The sequence below is a fragment of the Hakea prostrata genome, chromosome 11 (genome assembly GCF_041222555.1).
Source record: "Hakea prostrata isolate BN-2017 chromosome 11, UWA_Hpros_2, whole genome shotgun sequence".
Taxonomy (NCBI): Eukaryota; Viridiplantae; Streptophyta; class Magnoliopsida; order Proteales; family Proteaceae; genus Hakea; species Hakea prostrata.
Genome location: NC_142610.1, coordinates 54,556 through 80,487, shown reverse-complemented (window position 1 = coordinate 80,487; position 25,932 = coordinate 54,556). Strand labels below are relative to the sequence as shown.

General features: G+C 37.0%; 1 protein-coding gene across 1 annotated transcript; it reads left to right on the top strand.

Annotated features, from left to right (window-relative positions):
* The first annotated feature begins 19,746 nt into the window (after positions 1–19,746).
* LOC148999483 (putative calcium-binding protein CML46) lies at positions 19,747–20,403 on the top strand. The gene has a single exon (XM_089140219.1). It carries the CDS (start codon positions 19,813–19,815, stop codon positions 20,401–20,403), a length of 591 nt encoding a protein of 196 aa, XP_088996345.1. The 5' UTR covers positions 19,747–19,812.
* Positions 20,404–25,932: the final 5,529 nt, after the last annotated feature.

Here is a 25,932-nt window from a genome sequence, read left to right as displayed (position 1 = left end):
ACGTAATGACGCAATTCAAGCAGTATTGAATTCGCTTGAAAAATTAAAGTTTTTGGACCTGTAGTTCAATATCTGAAGGTATAAAGCCAGTAGGGTACAAATGAGTTTTCGTGCAAAAAATGAAATGAGAAAAAGAATGAAATTATGATTTATAAAGCATGAATTGTGGCACAAGAATTTTCGTAGAGTCGTGGCATTGATTACATGGAAACATGTTCTTTTGTGGTGGATGCAATCACCTTCAGATATCTTATTAATCTGGCAGCATATGAAAATTTTGACATGCGTCTATTGGATATTATTACAGCTTATTTATATGGCTCACTCAAGTATGAAATTTATATGAAAATCCCTAAAGGATTCAAAATGACTGAAGCATATAAAAATTCTTAAGAAGTTTGTTCAATAAGGCTTCAGAGATGATCATGACGTATATGGTATAACCTCTTTAGTAGATATTTACTAAATGAAGAGTATAAAAATGATCCAATTTAGTATTGTGCTTTTATCAAAGAATATGTATCTGATTTTAATAAGTGTATATGAAGATGACTTAAAATCATTAGAATTCCTGAAGAATTTCCAAAAGCAGTAGATTATTTGAAGAAAGTTGAAATGAAAATCTTGAAAAAACAATGTTTTGTTTTGACTTATAAATTGAGCATTTGACGAATGAAATTTTCGTTCATCAATCTACTAATATATAGAATATTTTGAAACGATTTTTCATAGATAAAGTAAATCTATTAAGCACCCCAATGGTTGTGAGATCACTCAATATAAAGAAAGATTCATTTTGACTCCAAGAAAATAGTGGAGAATTTCTTGGTCTTGAAGTACCATATCTTAGTGCAATTGGGGCATTAATTTTTCTTGCTGATAATACTCAATCGGATGTAGCATTTTCTATAAGTGTATTAGTAATATTTATCTCTTCTCCAATACGAAGACACTGAAATGTTATAAAACATATATTTCAGTACATTTGATGAATTATTGACATTATATTATTTTATGAATGTGGACATCAACTTACTTATTATGCAGACGCAGGATATTTATCTGATCTATATAAAACTAGATCTCAAACATGCTATTTATTCACAAGTGAATGTTAGCTATTTTATATTTGGTTAAGATCAATGATACAACACATTCAGGAAGCATGCGGTCTTCTACTAGAAGAAGGAGTTTCAACAATATTATATGAAGATAATGCTGCATGCATAGCTCAATTGAAGAAATGATATATCAAAGGAGATAAAGTGAAACATATTTCACCAAAATTCTTCTTCATTCATGGTCTTCAATGAAATGGTGAAATCGATGTTCAACAAACTCGTTCAAGTGATAATTTGACAGATTTATCTACTGAGAAGTTGCATACTTCAAATCTTGAGAAGCTGGTATATGATATTGGAATGTACGTACTTAAAGATACTCAATGATGTTATCATCAGGGGGAGTAAATACGTGTTGCACTCTTTTTCCCTTAATCAAGGTTTTGTCCCACTGGGTTTTCCTAGTATGGTTTTTAATGAGGCATCTACCAATACGTATTATTTAGATACGTATACTCTTTTTCCTTCACTAAGATTTTTTCCCACAGAGTTTTTCTTACTAAGGTTGTAACGAGGTACATTATCTATTGATGGACATCCAACGGGGAGTGTTATAAATAATATTTATTATGGATGTCCATTACCCCAAAGAGATTGTACTTCCAATTGAAGATCTCAACTACCTCAGGATGCAATATTGGTGAATATCACAACCATCTCATTACACAATGTTGGCAGTCAATATTTCCATTCTATGCACCTTCTATCTTGGGTGGCAATCTATCATTCCATATCAAGATTATCTTGTTGTGTATGAGAATCATATATTGTATTTCTCTGTAGACTCTGATATTACTATATCAGAGAAGATGTCAGTTCCATTATAAATATATAATGACTAACTCAATAGAAGGGCTGAACTGATCTTGTCTTTCTTCTTTGTATTCTATATTTTCTCTTTATTTTATAACAAATTAATATTAATGAAATCCCTCTTTTTGAAGATCATAGTTCATAGTTTCATTCATTCATTTTCTTACCTGAAAAAGCTTAATAGACATTATTAAGGGTAATTTCATATGGACCCCTTGAGGTTTGGTGTATGTCATTTTTAGTCCAGAAAAATTGAGACTTTGCATATGCCTCCCCTATGCTATAGAAAAAAAAAATCAATTTAAGGACAAATTCTCGTTTCTATGACCAATTTGCCCTTATTCTTTTTTTTTGGGGAAAATTTTCATTTGGACCCCCTAGGGTTTGGTTTATGTCATTTTTGTCCAAAAAAGTTGAGACTTTGTATTTGCCTCCCCTGTACTATTGAAAAGGTCAATTTAATTACAAATTATCACTTTCATGACCAATTTACCTTTACTCTTTTGTTTTTTAATTGAAATTTTTTACATATACATCCTGTACGCCATAAAACTCGTGACTCCCTTTTTAGTCCAGAAATTATAGAAAAGTCTTAAAATTCAAATAAATTTTAAAATATGACCAAAATACCTTTATATGTTAAAATCACTCAAGTACTCCTTAGCTTAACCCCTATTTTTGGACTAAAATGAGAATCACGAGTTTCATGGCAAATATGATGTATATGTATGAAATTTAAATTAAAAAAAGAATAAGGGTAAATTAGTCATAAAAGTGATAATTTGTCCTTAAATTGACATTTTCTATAGTATAGGGGAGGAAAATGCAAAGTATCAGCTTTTTTGGACTAAAAATGACATAAACCAAACCTCAAGGGGTCTAAATGAAATTTGCCAAAAAAAAAAAAAAAAAATAGAATAAGGGCAAATTGGTCATAGAAACGATAATTTGTCCTCAAATTGATTTTTTCTATAGCACAGGGGAGGCATATGCAAAGTCTCAAATTTTTTGGACTAAAAATGACATAGACCAAACCTCAGGGGGTTCATATGAAAATTACCCCATTATTAAATGACGTCCAAAAATGTAATTTTACATTTTACATTTGATAGGTACATATTTAATTATATTTTTAAATCATAATTAATAATCTCAATTCATAATTATATTTAAATAATATTAATATATTCATTTTGCAAAGCCTTAAAAATAGGAACCAATGTCTCTTCACTTTCCTTAGTCTTTGCACAAATCTTACTTTTTTAATTGTTAAATCTTTTTTTATTTTAATAATTATAGAAATCCACTCTTCCTATTCTAAAAGAATAGTTACCATCTTAATCCCTTCTTTTTTCCAATCAGCTCTTAACAAATTTAACTCTTTACATTCTAAATGAAAAGTTTTATTTTGAACCAGGGATTCTCTCATTTTCCCATAAATCTCTCACCAATTTAGGGGGTAAAAATCATGAAAATCTTTATAAATGTAATTAGATCTTCTTTGTCTTCTGGAGTTTCCATGCATTGGTTAAAGTTACTATTGATTGGGGTTATCTAAAAGAAAATACTCATTTATGACTTAATTTGTTTTTTAGTTCATACTTGTTAATTTATTTTTTAGTTCATAATTGTTTCATCTTTCTTTCTCTCCTATCTATATTTTATTCTAAAGTAAGAAAAGTAAAATGTAACTTCCTAAATTTCATCATTTTTTTTCCTCTCAAGATGAAGAAGAACACAATTGTTAGAGGTGTAAATAGGTAACTGAAATTCGCTTTCCGAATTCACATCCACATTCGTTTAGGGTATCCAAATCTGTTCGATTACTAATAGGATGTGAATATGGTATACCCATTTCTTACCGATTATTATCCGTCTGATAATATTATCTAATTAAGTTACTTATTTAGATTTATTTTTTATTTTTATAGATCTTTTACTTGAGATATGTGACTATTTTCTAGATTCTCTACTAAAATAATTACCAAAATTGCTAAATTCTTAAATTTCAAACCTAGCCCTCACAAATAAAAAGGTAAAGATGTGAATTGGTAGTTGAAAAGTTGCATTTAATTTGTATTCATATCCATTTAGAAGAATCTACTTAGGAAAATAACTATCAGACTATCATCTGAATCCAACTAAATCCGTCCTAAAACTGATAGGATATTATTCAAATCTGTTTGAATATAATAGGATGTGGATATGATATTAACACTATTCGATCCAAATCTGATCCGTTTACACCCCTAATCACTACCAAACTAAAATCCTTGTCTACCAAGAGCAATAAGAATCTACCAACAACGATAATCATGGCATGTGTCATATCCCCTTAGCCGGTACCCTAATTGCAATACTCGAAGGTGTGATCCACAGCCCTGAAGATCAATTCTCTACAATCATCCTCCTACATAGTACAATAGTATAATCAATAGCAAAGAATAATCATTGTATAAATATAATTAACGGAACAATTAAAGATGATCACAACGAATATCAGAGTACGGAATAAAAGATACCAATCAGTAAATCAAAGTATAGAGTATAGTGGAAATAACTTTATAGTCAAAGCAGAAAGGTAGATCAAAACTCTAATGTATTACAATTGATAAAAATAAAGGAAGTCTATATCTAATCTCTATCTTCCATTGGTTCTTTCTCTTCTTCTTCTTCTTCTTCTTCTTTGACCTTCGCCTTTTTCACCTTGGGCTTATACACTTGCATCTTAGGATCTGCATCTTGCTCACTTTCCCAACAACGAAGAAGATGATGTCTACTACTGTTAATAGGTGCCATCATAGTAGCCTAGACCAGTGTCCGGGTTAACCACTAGTCACCAACTTCTCCCAATGCTTCTGCAGCTGCATCATATATGGAAGGGTCCTCCGCATAGGAGCTCGAGATCTCTTCCGTACCTACATAGTCATCTAACAAACATTGTCCCCGAAGGGTGAGCTCAAAAGAACTTAGCAAGTAGTTCAATCACAAATAACAACTACAAATAGTTCAGAACAAGCATGATACATTATGATATGAGACAGTAATGCAGATATGCTTCTAACTCTATATATGCTAGTCTCTAGTGGCAGACACGCATTAAGATAGAACACCATACTCCTCTGGATAGTCTCAGTCACTCTCTCTCAACAATCTTTGTATCTTGAGTTCTCCGCAGTAGTTAGGTCAGGGCTTCCATCTTAGACATTCTATGGTTAGAGTTTAGGTCACCACTCTCTCACTTCATCATTAGTATGAGTATTGGTGTGTGTCAGGGTTATACCTAGCCCAATGCAAGTCATCTACTGAGTCATCAATCTTAGAGTTGGATACTTCCCTTTCGTGCTCTAGACAGTCCGTTCCGGTATCTTTACCTCCTTTCCGTGCCTAGGCAGTCCGTTATAGTATCTCCTTCCCTAGAGTTATTGTATCCTATGGCACCAACCAACTCGGACTATGGACTCTTAACCCTACTGGTCAACCACATATAATAAACGGGAAGTTTTCAAGTCCCATCACGGGTTGTCTACCGGTTCTGAGCGCCCATGAGCCCAGGCTTATTATGTGAGACCCTACCAATGAATGACACCCACAATGTGATTGTGTCTTTCACGGGTTGTCTACCGGTCTTAAGCGCCCACAATCCCCATTGTTGCCAGGTCACTCGACCTTAATAACCTTGCCGATAGGGTGAAATATAACAGGGTTTCCTAGCCAAACACCTCTGTCACACCCCACCGCCGGTCTCGGTTACCCGCCCGACAACCCATGGGAGTGATCTATCACAGGATCCACGATTTTAGTCTATCAACAATAATATATACAAATAAAGACAATCAAGAGCAAAAATAGTTTAATTAATGAATTTAAAGGAGTACAGGAGTCCAACTCCAATAAAATAATCAATAAAAGAATAATAAATCAAAATGAATACGAGTTCAGCGGAAGCAATCAAAAAGAGTTAAATTATTTTCTTTCCAGTTTCCTTTTCTAACGCTAAGTAATGTTTTTCATGAATCTCTAGAAAAGGGAGTCCTCCAGTTCTTCTCCATTCGTTGAGCGAACTGCCTGGCAACTTGTCTCCTCCGCCCATCAATGGGTTCGATAAACGCATTCCATGCACTCGCAGGAGCTCGTGCACAGGCTATCTCCATTTCCCATTGTCGGTGCCACATCTTCTTCATACGGGAAGGTTCCTTCATAGGAAACCAGTCCATCTTCCGACATTTCCTCCATCTGCGCAGACTAATAAAACATATACAAATAAAGGAGTGAGTTCTGGAGAACTCAGTAAGAACAATAACAATTCCCATCCATATATCCAACAAATCAGAATTGCATAAATAATATGAATGAGTGCAAAGTATGAATGATACTATGATTCTAACTATGCAAGTCTCTAACAGCTGACATGCTTTAAGATCTAACACCAGCCCTCCTCCGGGTAAGTCTAGTCACTCTGATCCGGCAAGGACTGGGTTACCTCTGTAGGGATCCTGGGTAAAATGGAAAGTCCACACCTGGCTCTCAAACCATTGCTGGGGTTAAGTCAACACTGTCACACCCCACCCGCCGGTCTCGGTTACCCGCCCGAAAACCCGTGGGAGTGATCCGTCACAAGATCCACGGTTTTAGTCTATCAACAATAATAAATACAAATAAAGACAATCAAGAGCAATAACAGTTCAATAAATGAATTAAAGGGATTACAAGAGTCCAAATACTCCAATAAAAATAATAAATGAAAGAATAATGAATTAAAACGAATACGAGTTCAGTGGAAGCAATCAAAAAGAGTTATATTATTTTCTTCCCAATGTCCTTTTCTAAGGCTAAATAATGTTTTTCATGAATCTCAAGATAAGGGGTCCTCCAGTTCTTCTCTATTCGCTGAGCGAACTGTCTAACCATTTTCCATCTCTGTCCATCAATAGGTGCGATAAGCGCACTCCATGCACTCGCAGGAGCTCCCGCACAGGCTATCACCATTTCCCATTGCCGGTGCCACATCTTCTTCATACGGGAAGGTTCCTTCATAGGAAACCAGTCCATCTTCCGGCATAATTCCTCCATTTGTGCAAACTAATAAAACATATACAATAAAGGAGTGAGTTCTAGAGAACTCAGTAAGAACAATTACAATTCCCATCAATTATCCAACAAAGCATAAATGCATAAATGATATGAATGAGTGCAAAGTATGAATGATTCTAAGATTCTAACTATGCAAGTCTTTAACAGTTGACATGCTTTAAGATATACACCAGCCCTCCTCTGGGTAAGTCTAGTCACTCTGATCCGGCAAGGACTGGTTACCTCTGTAGGGATCCTGGGCAAAATGGAAGGTCCACACTTGGCTCTCAAACCATGGCTGGGGTTAAGTCAACACTCTCTCGCCACGACCATTGGTAATGAGTACTGGCGCATGTCGGGGATTCTAATCCAATGCAAAGTCATACAGGTTACATGTCTACATGAAGTCCAAATACATGCCCTATGGCACCATCCAACTCGGTTCAGTATCCTTCGCAACCTAGGAATGAGAATCCTCACGGACTGGCTACTGCTGTTGGACTCCACTCCTTAACCTTATGGTCATCCACATATTATTGGGGTGGAAGCTCTCATGACTCCTCACGACACCCGGTCCATTCCTTGGACGTCCATGAGCCCAACCCTACCAACAGTGGACCAACATCACATCACTGTCATCACGGGTCATTCGGTTTCAATCCCCCTACCGAAAGGGTAGTAGTAGCATGTGGGGTACCTAGCCATGCAATTCTAGACTCTACCTAAGAATGTCATCCAATAGTCATGATAGTGCTGGAGACATCAGCAGGCATGTGTCCCATTCCACAGCCTTCTGATATCCCAAGCTAAGATATCCCAAAGGAATACCTCATCCATCAGAACCTCATACTATGCATCATCAGTATATCACATTCATAATCATCAAAGTATATATGTAAACAAGATGAACAACATTAATATAACAAGATCAGTATGTAAAACATGATTACTACAGCTTATATAATGAAAGACTAATTCTAACAGACACTAGACTAGCATGTTTAAGTCTATGCATAAAGATAGGATTGAATGTCCTTACCTGCATATAAGTAAATTGTCCGTAAAAAGAGATATGTAAACTATTATAAAACTTTCTCTTCAAACAGAGAACACCTAAACACAGGGTTACAATAATGTATAAGTCAATTGAATCAATGTGAATCAAAACCAAGAGTCATTTGGTCACTGTTTACCAGCCGGTCACTTGGGCCGGTCGCTTAGGTTGAGCGACCGCCACTAGTGACCGCCCCAAAAACAGAGAGTTTCAATCCAAAACTCAGGCTTCTGATCATCCGTTTTCAATCCGGATTTCGAGTGATCATGGCCTAAATCTCAAATCTAACACTCCTATAGCCAGTGGGTGAAGGAACCCTAACAATTACCATCATTGGATTACCCAAAACTCTGCCCTTGACTGAATCTATCCTTTTCACGAAAGCAGGGTTTCGTTTTCGGATGAATCACATCAAGAAGATTGGAAAGAGAGTTACGATTGATCAAAAGGGTAACCACCATGATGAGAGGATGGGTTAACACGAAATTGAAAGACAAAGGAGATAAAGGATGAAGGGTGAATCCATTACCTCACTTCAAAATACCAGAAACAGGGAAGGACTGATTTCCAGGATCACTGCCAGCACTTCAGATCCGCTTTCGGCACTTCTCCGCAACCGTCTAACCTCCAAAAATTGTAACCACGAATAAAATATTCGTAAATTGGATGAGGGTTACCTTTTATAGAAGTCAGGGGGAAAATAGGGCAAAACCCCGAAAACAGACCAGGCGGTCGCTCCAGGCAATCGCTTGGTTTGATCGACCGCCACTAGGAACAGCACCCATGTATTTTGCCATACAAGGACGCATCTTGGGTTAGAAATACGGGGGTTGTTACAAACACTCTCTCACCACAACTATTGGCAATGAGTATTGGCACATGTCGGGGTTTCTAATCCAATGCAAGGTCATACAGGTAACATACTACATGAAGTCTAGATACATCCCCTATAGCACCAACCAACTCAGTTCAATATCCTTCGCAACCTAGGAATGAGAATCCTCACGGACTGGCTACCGCTATTGGACTTCATTCCGTAACCCTATGGTCATCCACATATTGTTGGGGCGGAATGCTCTTATGACTCCTCACGACACCCGGTCCGTTCCTTGGACGTCAATGAGCCCAACCCTAACATATGCAACCCTACCATTTATATGACCAACAGTGGACCAACGTCACATCACTGTCATCACGAGTCATCCGATTTCAATCCCCCTACCGAAAGGGTAGTAGCATGTGGGGTATCTAGCCATGCAATTCTAGACTCTACCTAAGAATGTCATCCAATAGTTATGACAGTGCTGGAGACATCAACAAGCATGTGTCCCATTCCACAGCCTTCTGATATCCCAAGCTAAGATATCCCAGAGGAATACCTCATCCATCAGAACCACATACTAACCATCATCAGCAGCAATATAACAAGATCAGCATGTAGAACATGATTACAGCAATGTATATAATGAAAGACTAATACTAACAAACACTGGACTAACATGTTCAAGTCTATTCATAAAGATAGGATTGTATGCCCTTACCTGCATATAAGTAATTCGTTCGTAAAAAGAAATCCGTAAACAACTATAAAACGTTCTCCTCAAACAGAGGACACCTAAACACAGGGTTACAATAAGGTATAAGTCAATTGAATCAAATCGGATCAAAACCAAAAGCCAAATGGTCACTATGTACCAGCCGGTCGCTTAGGTTGAGCGACCGCCACTAGTGACCGCCCCAAAAACTGTAAGTTTCAGATCCGAAACTCAGGCTTTTGATCACCCGTTTTCAATATGGATTTCGAGTGATCATAGTCTAAATCTCGAATCTAACACTCCTATAGCCAATGTGTCACATCCACCCAGCCGGTATCCTATCTGGCATACCCGGGATGTGATCCACAGACCGAAGATCCAGATCGAGCGGCCATGCCTCCCACATACAGATAACATAATCATGAACAATATAATCAACGTATAAAGTAAACAATAAATAGATCAAATGAATGAGAAAAGGGTCATTAATCAGAGTGTGGAAACATTAAGTAACAACTTCTAAGTAACAAAATCTCAAAGAGAAAGAGTGATCAGAAGTCACTCCTTCACAATCAGCGGAACAGTGGTAAATCAAGTTAAGTTACAACCAGTGTTATGAACAAATCCATAGGAACTAGAGAGAGAATATCCAAATGATTACAGTCATCCAGGGAAATGGGGCCTACATATAGGTTTCCTCTATCCTAATGATATCCTCTTCAAAAGTATGGATGAAGTAAACCCAACGTGGCCGCTCCCTCACTAATGTGGGGCTAACCCTGGTACGCACTATAATCCTCCTCGGTATAGCAATCCTGACTCTCCGCGTAACCATCACCCGAAGGGTAGTATGCGGGATCATAGCTCGGGTCATAGGACGTGCCATCAAGGTCTTTTGTACCTGCAGTATAATCTAACAAATTGCACAAAAGGAATGAGTTCAAAAGAACTCAGCAAGACAAGTCGTTTCATAATCCACAGTTCACCCAACACAAGTCAAAATATGATGCAATATGATATGAGACAATGATAAAATATGATTCTAATCTTAAGTATGCTAGTCTCTAAGGTAGACATGCTTTAAGTCATGGCACCATACTTCTTTGGGTCGGCATTCACTCCCCCTCAATCATAAGATATCTTGGGTCTGCCCGGGAAAGTTCAGTAAAGTCATCTCAAAAACCATGGTTGGGGATTTAGTCACCACTCTCTCACATCACCGTTTGGTATAAGTACTGGCGCATGTCACAGTAAAGCCTAGCCCAATGCAAGTCATTTACTCAGTCATATCATGTCAGATCCAGATACGTCCATTCCTCGCCCCCGACAATCCTTTCCGGTATCCTTCGCACCAGAGTCAGCGTAATCCTGGATTACGGACTCATCAACCCTATTGGTCATCCACATATAGTAAACGGGAAGTTCTCACGTCCTCTCACGGGTTGGTTACTGGTCTTGAGCGCCCGTGAGCCCAAGTCTATCCATATGCAACCCTACCAATAAATGGCCCCTTTCGGGTATCCGCAATATAGTTCAAGTCCTCTCACGGAGTGGATACCGGTCTTGAGCGCCCTTCAACCATACTCTACCACGGGTCGTTCGGTCTCAATACCCTTCCGATTCGGGTCTGATACAACAAGGAAATATTCTAACCATACACCTAGACAATCCTATACATGTCATCCAATAACTCGGGAAAGCGTCGATGGACACCTTCGGGGAATATCCCATACTATTCCCTCCGATGTCCAAGGACAGAAGTGTCGAAAGGACACCTCCCAATCCCAAGTCATATGTAGTCAATCACAATCTCAATCTCATCATATTATACTAAATCAATGATTCATCATATAAACAAATACATATCATAACATGATTGATCATACATGAATCATAAAGTAAAACTGAACATGATAAGAAAACACATAACAATCATGTATAGTAAAGGATTACTCATATGAACATAACCATTAAGTTCCCATAATGTAAGCATGTTGGTATAATTAACATACTTGAGTTAACGACTGTCCTTACCTTAATCAAGTTGTAAATAGATTCAATGATTTCCAAGTATGGTCCCAAAATCAGTGTTGATACCCTAGATAATCATACAATTAATGTCAGAGAAGAAAGCAATTGAATTGGGGTTCAAACGGATCAGATTGGCTGAGTACAAGGCCTTAACAACTCTTGGTTGACTGGCTTGGTCGACTGTCAGTCGACCAAGCAGTCGACCAAGACTTGTTATCTTCAAGACAGCAATGGAAACTTGATCCGAAACTGCCCTTCCGGTGCTCCGATCGTCATGAAATTTGGAGGGCATGTTTATAACAGTAAGAGGATACTACACACTAATTTTCATGATGATCCAACGGTTCAATAAAAAATAACCAAATCGAATTTTAGGTTCTATATGATACTTAGTAAGAATTAAATTGGAATTTATAGAAATTGAAAAGGATGATAAGAATCAATCAAATGAGTGTTAAGAATCAAGCTAGAATCTTAATTTCATTATAGTCTAAGCTTATCATGCATATACATATCAGATTTGAATCAAAATAGGTTAGATTGAATAGAATCAAAGTGATGGAGTGCAATTAATCTCATTTGAATCATAGCATAGCAAGAGTGGGGAAGGATTAAGAAATTGAAAGGGGGAAACTCATGGTTAAGTGTTTGCAAGGTCGCAACACTTCAGCCATGGTTTCAATGATCATTAATTGATAGAAAATGAATAGATTAGAAGAGGAATAGAAGAAATCATACCTTGAGTTGATGATTAGTGTATACAATAATGATTGGAGTCAAAGATCTTCCCAAACATCAAGGAATAGCCCAAGAGAGTGTCCAACCTTGAGCTCTGGAGTGCTAATGATTAGTTTAGGTCCTCATTCACGAGTTCCAAAAAGGTAGGGGCAAAATGGGAAAAGATTTAGTGCAAAATCGAATTCCATTACTCTTGGTCGACTGTCAGTCGACCAAGCACTCGACCAAGCTATGACAGCAACTTTAGGAGTGGATTCGGAAGGCTATACAGGGTCAAATCGAGTGGGGTTTTCTCCTACAAGTCAATCAACAAGTCTAGTTTCAGAAAATACCTTCGGATTGATCACGGGGTTCCAGGAAGTGCTTCAACTAATTCAATCTTCATCGATGCGCAGATTTTCACCCAATACTGACAATGTGCTCAAGTGAGGGGCATCATTGTCAATGTCCATAGGCTCAGCATCAAGCATCGAATCATCCACTAAGAGGGCCCACAGGTCTCTTCTACCACCACTTCGGGTCTTCGGACCTGCAATAGTATAAAATCAGGGCCGGGTCAGGGTTAGGATAAGGCCGGATTTTACACAATGGGTGAAAGGAAACCTAACAATCATTATAATTGGATTATCTAGAAACCTTCCTTTGATTAGATCAGCCCTTTTCATGAAAGCAGGGTTTCGTTTTAGGATCTGATCTCACTAAGATTAACAAAAAGGTAGGCGATGCAATAGAAGGATTAAGAACAACCAAAGATGAATACTAATGTACTTTAATCATAGCAAGTGGTGGAGCATAAGTGAACAGGGAATCACTTACCTCAACCAGATCAACTATGGAAGTTAGTAGAACCTTCTGGGACTCCAACAACACTTCAGATCTGCTTTTGGCACTTCTCCACAGCCGTCTAACGTCCAAAAATGGTAACCACGAATAAAATATTCGTAAATTAGGCGAGGGTTACTATTTATAGAAGTCAGGGGGCAAAATAGGGCAAAACCCCGAAACCAGAACCAAGCGGTCGCTTGGTTCAATCGACTGCCACTAGCAACCGCCCCCATGTATTTTGGCACACAAGGGTGCTTTTGCCAGAGGGTTAATATCCAAGTACAACCTAGCCCTAAAGAAGAGATGGGTGAGATCTTACCCTCATTCCGGACATCTCCAGACATCACTTGCCTTCCAGAAGTCCAACTACCAAGCAAGGCAGGCTCTTCAGCCAGAGAATCTAGATCCATGGGTTCAAGGTATATATGGATCATGGACTTCTGTCTGAACACTCCACAAATTTACCCCACTAGACCTTCGGGTTCTCGGACTTGCAATACAGATCCCGGGTTAGAAATACGGGGGTTGTTACAACCTTTAGACAAGTCCTAGTTATGTCATATACTAATCATATAAAGCGTCAAGGGGCAACATAGGAAAGCATCCCATACCACCTCCACTGATGTCCCGAGACAGAAATACTGAAAGACATTCCCCACTCCACAATCACACTTAGGCAATCACATCACAATATGATTCCGAAACACATATAATATCATGGTCCATTCACAAATAGAATCAATCACATTCTTACAAGCATGCAAATTAATATATGAATCACATTATGAAATTATAGAGATATATCAATAATGAATAAGTCTTAAGACGTTAGTTAAATAATGCGTACAAGTCCTATATAAATAAGAATGTAATCATGTCAATTGTGAATGAACGTAATCACCTTAAACTTGATTCGTAATTCTGAAGAAAAGAGATCAAAGGGTAAGTTCAAAGTCACCAAAGAAAACATAATCAAACAAGTAATGAACATAAGGAACAACCCTAAATGATCAGAGATGAAAAGCAACCAAAACAGGGACAATTGTTGTCTTTGTGCCCTCTGGTCGCTTGGGGCAACTAGGCCAATCGACCAAGGCTTCTGTGTACAAACAGAAAACCCAAGTTTTGATTGGAAACTCATCATTTGAGTTTCGAACATTTTGAAATAAATAGGATAATTTTGAAATAGTATAAGGAGACTATCTATCATGATCTAAGTATCTAACATGGTCAACGGAGTAGAAATCCAATTAATCATATAATAGGCTTAATCCAAAATTAGTCCGTAGATTTCACGGATAAACTAGAGTGATTGGGAATTCACCCTAGAGATAAGAAAACATTAGATCATGGTCAACAAATAGCCTAAGAATAGATAGCATAGACTAGAAATCAAATATTTCAAGTAAGAATAAGATCATGAAGAACATTCTAGGTTTATATTGAAATCACACTGTGTTGATCATGGAAAGAATAGAGTGAATCCCCATTCACTCTAAGAATATGAGGATACAAGAATAGGTCATTATAGTAGCATAAGACCTTCCTCACAATCACATTAATGGGTAGAAACAGAAAAGAGAATAGGTCTTGAGAGAATGAGAGTGATTACTAACCTTGAAGAAGAAGATTCGATAGAGGAATCTCTCACAGATGCTTGGGGATCTTCTTTGGCCTTGAAGAGAGAGCTTTATGGTTCTTCTCACGTTCTCCACAAGCTTAGAGGAAATGTAGCTCGAATTAGATCGAAGTTTGAATATATAGAGCTTCGAAAACCTAATTTTCCAAAAATACCCAAATCTGTCCCAGGGAACCTTTGGTCACTTGGGGCTACCAGCGCAGCAATCGACCAAACTGTATCCCTTTGAAAAACAAGGTCTTTGGTCTCCGAATGCCCTCAACTCTTCTTGGGTCCTTTTCCAACTTAAGAAAAGGACCTTCCAATGGTATCATCATTGTACTCATAGTCCATCTTCCAAGTTTGTTATCATTCAAGTTACATCTTCCTCCAAAGTCAGATAGGGTTTCCATAATAGGATCTTCATCATCAACCTCTATTGGTTCTAGGTCTGATCCAATGGGTTTCAATGGAATGGCCCACAGTTTTCTTCTTCCTTGACTTTGGGTTTTCAGATTTATACAACATACATTTTCGAGTTAGGGTTTGTGTGAGATTTCCCAGCATGTCTATAACAAATGACGTCCTACCTCATGCGAGAGATCTCTGTAGTTTTTTCTTGACATCAATGACCATTCTGCTGCTAATCATAATAGTATCTTCAAGTTTTATTGTCAACTTTACAAAGAGAAATTTCAAAACATTGTCATCATCAATTCCATTATTCAATTCGGTCAGAGAAGAATAGTCGAAGTTAGCCATCACCGAACTCTCCCACAAACTCATTTAGACCACACAAAATATAGATGATGCTAGTTTCAAAGCATGAACGCTCAAGTAATCCATGGTAGAGTTGGAGAAGAAGCTCAACAGCTTCACTTCTACTACCATAGCCTAAAATTAGGTCTCTAGGTATGCTTATCAAATTTTATTTTTAAAACAGAAAAAATTAATGGATAAAACTTATTAGTGCTTATTTGAATTTATTCTTGAAAAAATTCGCTTGGTATCACCCTAAAAGTAATACCTATATCTCTACTTGCCACTCTTGAATTGCACATTTGCACGTGGAACTTTATTAGTACTTTCAAAAATACATCCAATTATAGATTCCTACAAAGAAGGAGAAAAAGAGTAAAATATTAACAAAATGTAGTTGAAATAAAAATAAACACAACCCGTTAAAGAAGTAAAAACAAAGAATAGTTTTGCTATTTTAAAATATCAATGGAGAAAGAGAGGTAAAAATTCACATTTTTGGAAAAATTAAAGGTAAATCTATGAGTTTTTTTACTGAATGGAGAAGGAGAAGTAACAATTCACATTTTTGGAAGAATCAAAGATAAATCTATAAGATTTTTTAACTGGTGGCTCCATGGGGTGAAACTTAAGGCACCTCCCTTGGTGGCTCACTCCAAAATTACTATTTTTTTTTTAATATATAGTAGAAGTGAAACATATATTAAAGATCTTTCAAAACAGTGACATTGTTCAGCTATTTCCGTTGAGCTACTCCTACTACTACAGTAAGTAGTAGCTACCATAGTTGCTACATTAGCAACTATATTAGTAAAACAGTTAACTAGAGTGGGGGATCTAACATTGCTCGGCCTAGGTAGAACAGAGCAGTTGCTCACGATTGCACCATACTTCTTGGATGATTATGTTGAGTAATTTAGCTTGTCAAGTCCTCCTTTTATCGCCAAAAGCACATCCCCACGCTTATTGCCTTTGTCCCATCTTGCTGCCTTAAAGTATTTGATTTTGTCATTTCATATTATCCCCACATTCCATTCCTTTCTTATAGAAGTTCATTAGATACCCTTGCACACAACAAAATAGGTGAATGAGTTATGCATATATGATGCTTTGCATCGCAAAAACATCTGTAATTTCCTTGTCAAATACAGAAATGTGAGCTTCCTTTACTTATGGGGTTAAGTTGGAGGTCACCCATCCACCTATAAAAGTATATGAAAGAGATAGTGTATTTATACCATTGAAGTCACCATAAAACATCAAGAATCATACCCGAATTGTTTTTTTTTTTGGTTGAAATCCAAATCTGTAACTCTAATCTTAACTAATCAACTACTTATTTGTTTACTGAAAAAAAAAATCCCAAATTTAGTGATAGTTTTGTTGAGTTAGTAATCCAAAGATCAAATTCCTCCACCTTTGTCTCTCTTCGTGTCCATTGCAGCAACGAGGATCCCTGGCAAAACCAAAGATAACCATTTGTTTCTCTCTTTGAAATGTGGATCTCAACCATCTTCATCCTCTTCTCTTGCTTTAAATTAACCTTCGCTGAGTTATTTGACGCATATACATCGACCTCCTCCCCCACCACCATGTGCTGTCTGTGGGATTTGGTGGGTGAAGAAGACTTAAGGTGCTCAAGGCAGCATTAGTGTTTTGCCTGGTCTACCTAACTCAAGATTTTCTATCTTGACATTGACCTTGACCTAGACCTAGACCTTGACCTCCATCTGATGACTTACTAAAAAATAAAAGAGAAGACTGATTGTGGTGACTTTTAGTTGATTTCTTGATGTGTTTTAATTGTTAGTTGGTTCTCTTGGCTGTAGTGAAGGTTTTGATAGGGATGGTGAGCCATGTATCTTCTTACCATCTTTAATTTATCATCATAACAATTATTGTATCCCGGTTGTTGATACAATAATATTGAAGGTAATAACAGTTCTAATCCTTCTATTATTTGAAAAATCATGTAGGACAATTAGGACAATAGCAAAAATGGGATCGTTGTTAGTGAGTAACCAAGAACCAATTACAATTCCTAATCCAGACCTCATAAACTAGATCAATGTAGATCAGATTTAATATGGTGAAGTCTTGAATCTAGACACGTAACCATCTGTTCCAATCAAATACTCGCATCAAGGGTTAAATTTTTTTTTTTTTATCCTTTAGACCAAACAAAAGTTTAACCTAAAATCTTAGGAGGTCTGTGGTTTGATCCTCTATTCCCTCCACATCTCTAACTGACTTATGAGCCTCCAGTCATGCTTTCCACTTAATATATAGGAAGAAGATTGAAACGATGTTCTTTCTTTACTAGGGTTATTTCTTGTAGTTATATTTCTAGAGTTGGTAATGACTTTGCTGATTTCCTTGCAAAGGGTGCTTGCAGGTTGTAGATTCTTCTCGATTGTATAGGTCCTATGACCTAAACTCTTTCATATAATATATTTGCCGCTTGTTTGTTTTGGCCAAAAAAAAAAAAGAAAGAAAAAAAAACCTAAAGCACTACAGTTTGTTGGAAGCCTCAAAATATCTATGGTTCAAGATTTGTAGCATATTTCAAAAAAATATTAAGTGCCGGAATTTCAATAGGCCTGACCGGTTTATTATATTTTGGTTTAACAAATTCTAACCAATTTCATCAGTTTTAATCAGCCCATGACATATTTTTGGGTGGCTTTCTAGCATTCTTACAAAAGTCAGTCATAACGGTAGTGAGAAGAATGGAATAAAAGAAGATGATTGTGCTCAAACGTGTGCTCTTGAACAGTTTAATTGCCCTCGTGGTCTGAACCTATCTTGTCAAATTCTAGTTTGAGGGTGGGCGAGGATAGATTCGGTTGTGTTGTACATTTTATGGTTCAAACTTTGAACCCCGAATGAACCACATGATTAAAAACGCTTGGTTCAAATCTGGTTCACAATGTTCATCAGGCAAACCTTTTCGGAAGGACACTTCTCAGAAGAATGTTCCCATAATAGATGATGATGACTTAAAAAAAAAGAAAACAACGTGACAGATACTCCAAGCCTCGTATCCAGCAAGAAACGAATATTGAATGTTCTATTTGTAAATGACTCCACACTGACCACACACCTGTTTATTTGTTGGTCAATGTTGATAGAGAATGAAAGTTGCGAAGTCCCCAGAGGTTTCAAGTTTAAATAAATAAAAATCATTACCAAAAGAAAAAAGAATATCCATAGATGACCAAGAAGGTTGATTTATCTGTTACCACTAGAAAAATCTGTTTGTTGCAATAGGACTTTAGGGCCTACCTGACCTCAAATTGTACCAACTGGCCTAGCCAAACCAACAAGTAGATTAAACTAGTGTTCATACATGTAAAGTTATTGGTTCTTGTCCACTTAGCTTTGAGTGTGAATTCGAAATTTGGGTCTTACTTCAATGCTATACAATTAATGTGCAGCACCTCGCAACATACGGTCAATATCGAAATCTCAATCGAACCTTCATTTTGCAAAAATGTGAAATAGACGGTCGAGATTGAGATCGAGATCGACCGTAAATTGTAGGTGTTGCAAATTAATTACGCAGCACCCATGCAGCGTCTGTGAAATTTTCAACAATTAAACCATAACTGTGACCCTTTTTATTTGAGTGTATAGTATTCCAATACTTTTACATTTTTCCATCATACATTTATGAGAAGAGATTCACTTCTGAGGAGTGATAAGATAGTGGATCCCAACTTGTAAGCCATAACTTTAGCAAGAAAATTTGTAAGCCCGAAGGCATCTGCTGATGTATCAAATTTTCAGAAAATGGTCCTCTTTCACGTAATTTTCCGAAAACAAAATTCTTCTTTCACTTTTGAATTGCTGCAATTTTAAATTAATTAAGAATAGGGTATGAAATCGCTGTGGCTAATTCATGGTTGGAGAACTTCTCCTCCATTACTCTTTCACCCCCAAGAAACTTTCAGATTCAGCTTTTGGTACATTCCTGGAAACATCCACCCACCATGACCCACCCACTAGAGACACGGAAAGCAGTTTCGAGTCCAGAGTGGTCTTTCTGGGCAGGTGAGAAACTTAACTTCAATTTTCTGGACAGAAACTTATTTCACATCATGCAGGTTGACGCGCTTCCATTCTATATAAATCTACAAAACCCATATAAAGTTTCTCACATCCAGAGTTACAAATTAACCAACCTCTCTCAGTTCCTGTTTACACTCTTGGCTGATCTATCTCAGCAATTTCTTGAATCCAGCAATGGCGAAGTTCGTTTCCTACTCTTTGGCATTAGCTAGACTTGTTGGGTTCCTAATATATCATAGAATTCTTATCTGGGTCTTTGAAGTTCAAAGGTTCTACCCAACTTCTCTTTCTCTTTTCCAATCCAAACATAACCTTGCACTTGAGCAACCGAATGACTCCAAGGTTTGCGCTGAGATGATAAACCAGAATCATGAATTTTCAGGAAGCTGCCTTGGCTTCCACACAGAGAGAGATGATGCAAAACTTTTCAGGGGAGAGGTGGAAACAGTGATGGAAAACTTGGGAATTTTTGTTAATAAAGATGAGAAGAAACTCCAGGAGAGCTTGGGTTTGGAGGAGTTTTCATCCATGTTTGAGGAGGATCCCAGGATAGAGGAGGTGAAGGAAGCGTTTGATGTGTTTGATGAAAACAAAGATGAATTCATAGATGCAATGGAGTTGCAGAGAGTACTCTTTAGTTTGGGTTTCGCAGAAGGATCAATGATGCAGGATTGCAAAAAGATGATTAGAGCTTTCGACATGAACGGAGATGACAAGATTGATTTTAGTGAATTTGTTAGGTTGATGGAAAACAGTTTTCAATGAATATTTTTCTTTCGGACCGTAGAGTCTCAAAATGCTGCTTGATTTAAGTTAATTTTTTTAGGTATCTACTGTTGCCTTTCTCTCTTTCTCTCTCTCTCTCTTTTTAGGGCAAAAGTGAGAGATGGACATGTTAACTAACCACTGATTAAAAAGCGATCATTCTTTCAGGTCCGAAAGAGAAACTGTCTCCACCATGCAGGTTGTTCACGACCATTCTTTAGGGCCCGAAACAAAAAAAGTCTTCCCGGTAAACACTCTACTAGGGTAAAGAGAACCTGGATCAACCAGCTTCTCTCTGCCACTAATTTCCAAACACTAATGTTGCTTTGGATGCCTAAAAGCCAGTGCAGTCGGATACTGGGTGTACGTTACCCACAAGGATTATTTTCCCTTTAGAAATCATATTTAATCATTTACCTCCCTGTGTAAGCCTATTTTCCCATAAATTTCTCCAAATTTATGAATTTACTTGGTATTCCTAGGTGTACTCGAGTCCACATTTTGTCACCATGAATAGTGATGGGACAGGGATATTTTTCCACTAGGTTACCAACCCCATTAATTGGAATTTTACTTGTTATTATTGTCTTAGCGCCTGTTTGATTACATAAATTTAGAGATTTGCAAAATTTATACCCGTTTGGTTGTGAAAATTCATGGATTCATGAAATTTAGAGATTTATCTTTTTACACTAAAAACGTGTATCTATAGATTTTTTAAGTGTGTGTAGCAGTTCATGTGCAATGAGGACATTGTCTGAGATCTGGTGCTTGGGGACAAAGGCGCTCTCATAAGGTGAGATGAGGGATGGTAAAAGAGGCCGTAAATGGTTGGCGGTCTTCATCGACGTTGTTTTTCGACCGGAAGACCGAGAGCTAATTATATAGACTTTGGGTTATCAGGACACATACTTCGTGAAATGGTTCATGCATCTTTGTTGCCGAGGGACCCCTGTAGTTCAGTAAAGTTCGTGTATTCGAATGCTTTCACCTATTGAATAGAACGCCCCAGACCACTTATTCAAATAGTAAGAGGTGATTTATTATTCAACTAAACATGAAAGGTAAACGAGCTCTAACGCGCCCTATGGCGCTGCTACTGTGATGCTCGGTGGAAGGTATTCCGTCAGGGCGGCTGCTGCTTCGATTTCGCTTCTTTCAAAGTGCACTGCACTGACTAGACAAACGCTTTGGTATGGAGTAGAATCCAGAGATTCACCCCTACTATAAAGCGCAAACATTTGCTCATTCACAAAAATCACGTCCGCCAAATAATTTTTCTGAATGAACATATTTCATTCCACAAATCAGGTTAACCAAACAGTTAATTTTATGAATTATGACTCTATAGATTTGAAATCACTAGATATTTGAAATCTCCAGACTCATGTTACCAAACAGGCCCTTATATTGACATTTTCTTTTTATATTTATTATCTTGTGAAGAATTAAAATTATTTGTCTCCTATTCACATTTATTTAGATCGTATACACGCTTGGGGGTGCAAATTTAGTCTTAATGGCTCAAACCTGCTCCTAGGCCAATTAGGGGTTGTGCTCAATATTCCATCCCTAAAAGGTGGATTACAGCCAGCCAAATGAGGCCCTAAACAGGGTTAGGGCTGGGTTAAGGACTTAAGGTTGAGTATTTGACTAGGTCTCATCCACCCGACCTATACCTACGACCTTTTACGTCATCTTTGGTAAATGTAAGACAACAATATGGAATCATGCATTATCTTATTGTTCTGTGGTTAGAATCCGGATCAAGATTATGTGTTCAACATGACCCTGTTCAACCCAGCCGGCTTGGCCTAGCCTTGGTCAAGGTCAGCAGAGCCTTGCCTAGGGAATTTAAGAATAGAGTCAGGATTTTAAAAAGCCTGGTCTGACCCAGCTCTATACAGCCCTAAAATATGCCGTTACAAAGAAGTGAAAATGGTTGAGAGAATGAAACTCATGTGTGGCTTATCTAGGCCACTTCCACCTAGATATGCAACAATGGTTGGATTTGTTGCATCATTCTTCCAATGAGGTAGGAAAAGATAACATATATGGTCATGATGTAGTTATCAACTCACAAGTGGACAAGAAGATTTTCAATTTGTAAATAATAGTGACATAATACATCCTATCAAAAAAAAAAAAAAAAAAAAAAGGAAAGAAAGAAAGAAAGAAAAGGAAAAGAAAGAAAGAAAGAAAAGAAAAGAAAAGAAAAGAAAGAAAGAAAGAAAAGGAAAGAAAAGGAAAGAAAAAATCCTATCAAAAAGAAAAGAAAGAAAGAAACACCTAACACAGTTAATTTGGTTGAGAACTATGCAATTTGCTTAACACCTGATGCCTTACATAGTAAAGCAACACAAACAAATAGATCTATTATAAGGTGAGAATTGCCATATATGCACGACCTTTTGTTATTGAATCCACTTATGCCTGCTCATAGATTGTTTAAGCAAACTGCATTTTAATTTAGTATAATTTAGGACTGAGAAAGAACTTGCAGGAGAAATGAATGAAACCTTTACAAAGCTATGATAGAGATATAAGTGAAGCAATGTGCAGGATGGTGAAGTGACAATTAACATTAACATGTAAAAGGTAGGAAAGGTGATGGAGGCTGGTGATCAATATTGCTAGAGATGAACATTGAAATGATCAAGGTAGGGAAACTAGTAGTAATATGGTGGTGGATGCGATAAAGAAGGCAATTGGGCATTTGTTATATTATGGAGGAAGGGAGGAAGGTGATCATGGTAGGGTGGGGAACTTTAATAGTAAGATGGAGGAGACAAAGATGGAGGACTGGTGACTTTTAAAGGTAAGGAGGTGGTGGGGAAGGAGATGGTGGGGGTGGGGACTTGTGGGCATAAGGAGGAGGTGGAGAATCTGATGGTGGAAGTGAAGACTTGTAGATGATATCTTATTCAACTTCCATTTTTAGAGACAAATTCAAAAGTTAAATGGAATACACTTTTTTTTAGTAGATTCAATTTAATTGCAAATTGAAGATTAATTATTAAATTAAAACAAAAGTGAACAATTGCAATTAACCACAACGCAATGATTTTATAGTGGTTTGACTTTAGAAGTCTACGTCCACTTCTCTCTTGACCTCAAGAGAGTATTTCACTAATGATTCTCTTTCCATACAATGGGTAGAAAGTAAAACCCTTACAATCTATGTTAAATCGGGCAAGAGAACCCTTTACAAGAGCACTCTTTACAAATAGGGCAAGAGCACTCTTTACAAATCTTTATTTATCCTAGGCAGTGGCGGACTCACTAAGGGGCCGGGGGGGAGGGGGGGATGCACCCCCCCATTTTAAAAAAAAATGTTAATACTTGTAATATCTCCTTGTTTTTCTCTTTTTTCTTGTAAAATATCAATATTTGCCCCCCCCCATATTGGAAACAAATTTAAACATTAAGATGAAGGATTTATTTGTCATTCTAATTTTCTATCTAAGGGTTATGTTTAAAATCCAAGGAGGAAATTATTAACTCCTAATTGGAAACTAAATTTCTCCCTATTTATTTTCTTTTCTTCCTATTCATTCTCTCATTTTCTCACTCTCTCATCTTCTTTGACGCACGACTAAAGAAAAACTTTCTTTTTCACACAACTTTTCTTTCTCACACAACTTTCTTTCTCCCTTGATTTCTTTTCTTTGATGCTTTTACTTCTTTTTTTATTTTATTTTTTTAATGTTGAATACTTAAATACACGCTTAATGCTTTCTATTTTTTTTTTAATGTTGAATATGTATTGCATAAAAGTTTATTGCATTTTTTATTAAATTAATTATTTTTATTTGTGGTTGATTTGAATTTATTAAGTTTATTAGGTATTAAATGATATTATGCCATTATTGTAAAAAAAATTACAGTTTTAGGCATAAATTAATTATATACACTTATTAGTGATGGTGGTTAATTTTGGAAAACAAGGAAATTTTTAGAAAAACTTGAGAGGCATATAGGAGAGAAAAATAAAAGAATCCAAAGAGATTTGGATTTTTTTTTTTTAATAGTAGATCAATGAATCTTTTTTATGTTTACTTATTTCATGGTTGATTACAAGTTTAGAAGAAGGTTTTTATTCAACTTTTCAAATTTAACGATCAATCAAATCAAATGAATATAGGAGAACAAACCACTTCTACGATTTCCTTGGAAGTGAATCGAGTGGTGTAGTGGTAAAAAATAGAATTTGTTTAACCATGGGAAAGAAGTCTACCATAGATTCTTTTTTCAAAAGAAAAGGCGTTAAGAATGACATGGTTTATGCATCATTGCCTACTTCTATTCCTGAGACCTCAACTTGTGAAAAACGTCCTAAACAGTCTCCAATAATTGAAAGTGAGCAAAATAATTATTTTGAGGGTGATCTAAGGTTGGGAAAACAATTTTGGGATTATTCAGTTGATCAATGTGATGAAATTAGGCGTCGTTAGCTTAAAGCTAGACCATATCAGCCTATTCTTCAAGAGTATCCAAAATCTAGGCCATCAAAGGTTAAAGCATTGGTATTGAGTATCATTTTGGTTAAGTGATTTTGAGAGACATCGCCTCATATCAAATATTGTATTGTATTGGCCAATGTATTTTAGTGCAACCTAATAGAGAGACTTATTGATATGTATCGTATAAGTTGCATCCAATATGGATACGCATCAGCTAGTATCGTATTGTATCATGGGATACTTTAAACCTTGCTTCAGACTATATCAAATCTTTATCTATCTATTAAGAAGTGGGAGCCTGTCTTCGACTCCAGTAAGGCTGAACTGAAGAAGTTAATTGTTTGTTAAGGTTCACAGGAGTTTCCATTGAATACTTTGAGAAGAGGTTTCTCTTGAATTTGGGTAATCAGGTGGGAAGAGTGATCAAAGTCAATAACACTATCGAGCAAGCTACAAGGGGGGGGGGGAATTCGCAATGGTGTGCGTGGAAATAGATCTCATGAAGCTCCTCCTCTCAAACTTTAGGTGTAAGAAAAAAGTCCACCATATATTGTATGAATTGTTGCACCTCTTATGCTATGAATGTGGATGCTATTGTTATCGGATATTAGTCTTTCAGTATAACATAAAGACTAATAGTCCCACTCATTGTAAAGTTCCTTTACTTGTAGAACTCTACTCATTGTAAAATACCACATCATGTACACTACCATCTCTATTTAAAGATAATGAAAGCTCTCCCCAGAACACAGTTGATTGGGGATTTTACCGTGGACGTAGACTTCACATTAAAGATCGAACCACGTTAAAATCTTGTATTCATTCTGAACCTGGTATCAAAGCATACCTTGATTTGTTCGGTGTGCGCTCGTTCTTGAAGCATTGGCATCTGCGAGTCTTTCTTGCACGGATTTTTAATCTTTGATTTCGACTTCGTTTCTGGATCTAGGGATCGTCGCTGGCCATCTTTCTCCCCAAGATTCAGTTTTGGGATACCTGCAAGGAATTAAAAATCCGGAGACGTTCTTGCACGGTTTGTACCTAAAATCCAGCTAAGTACTCAACC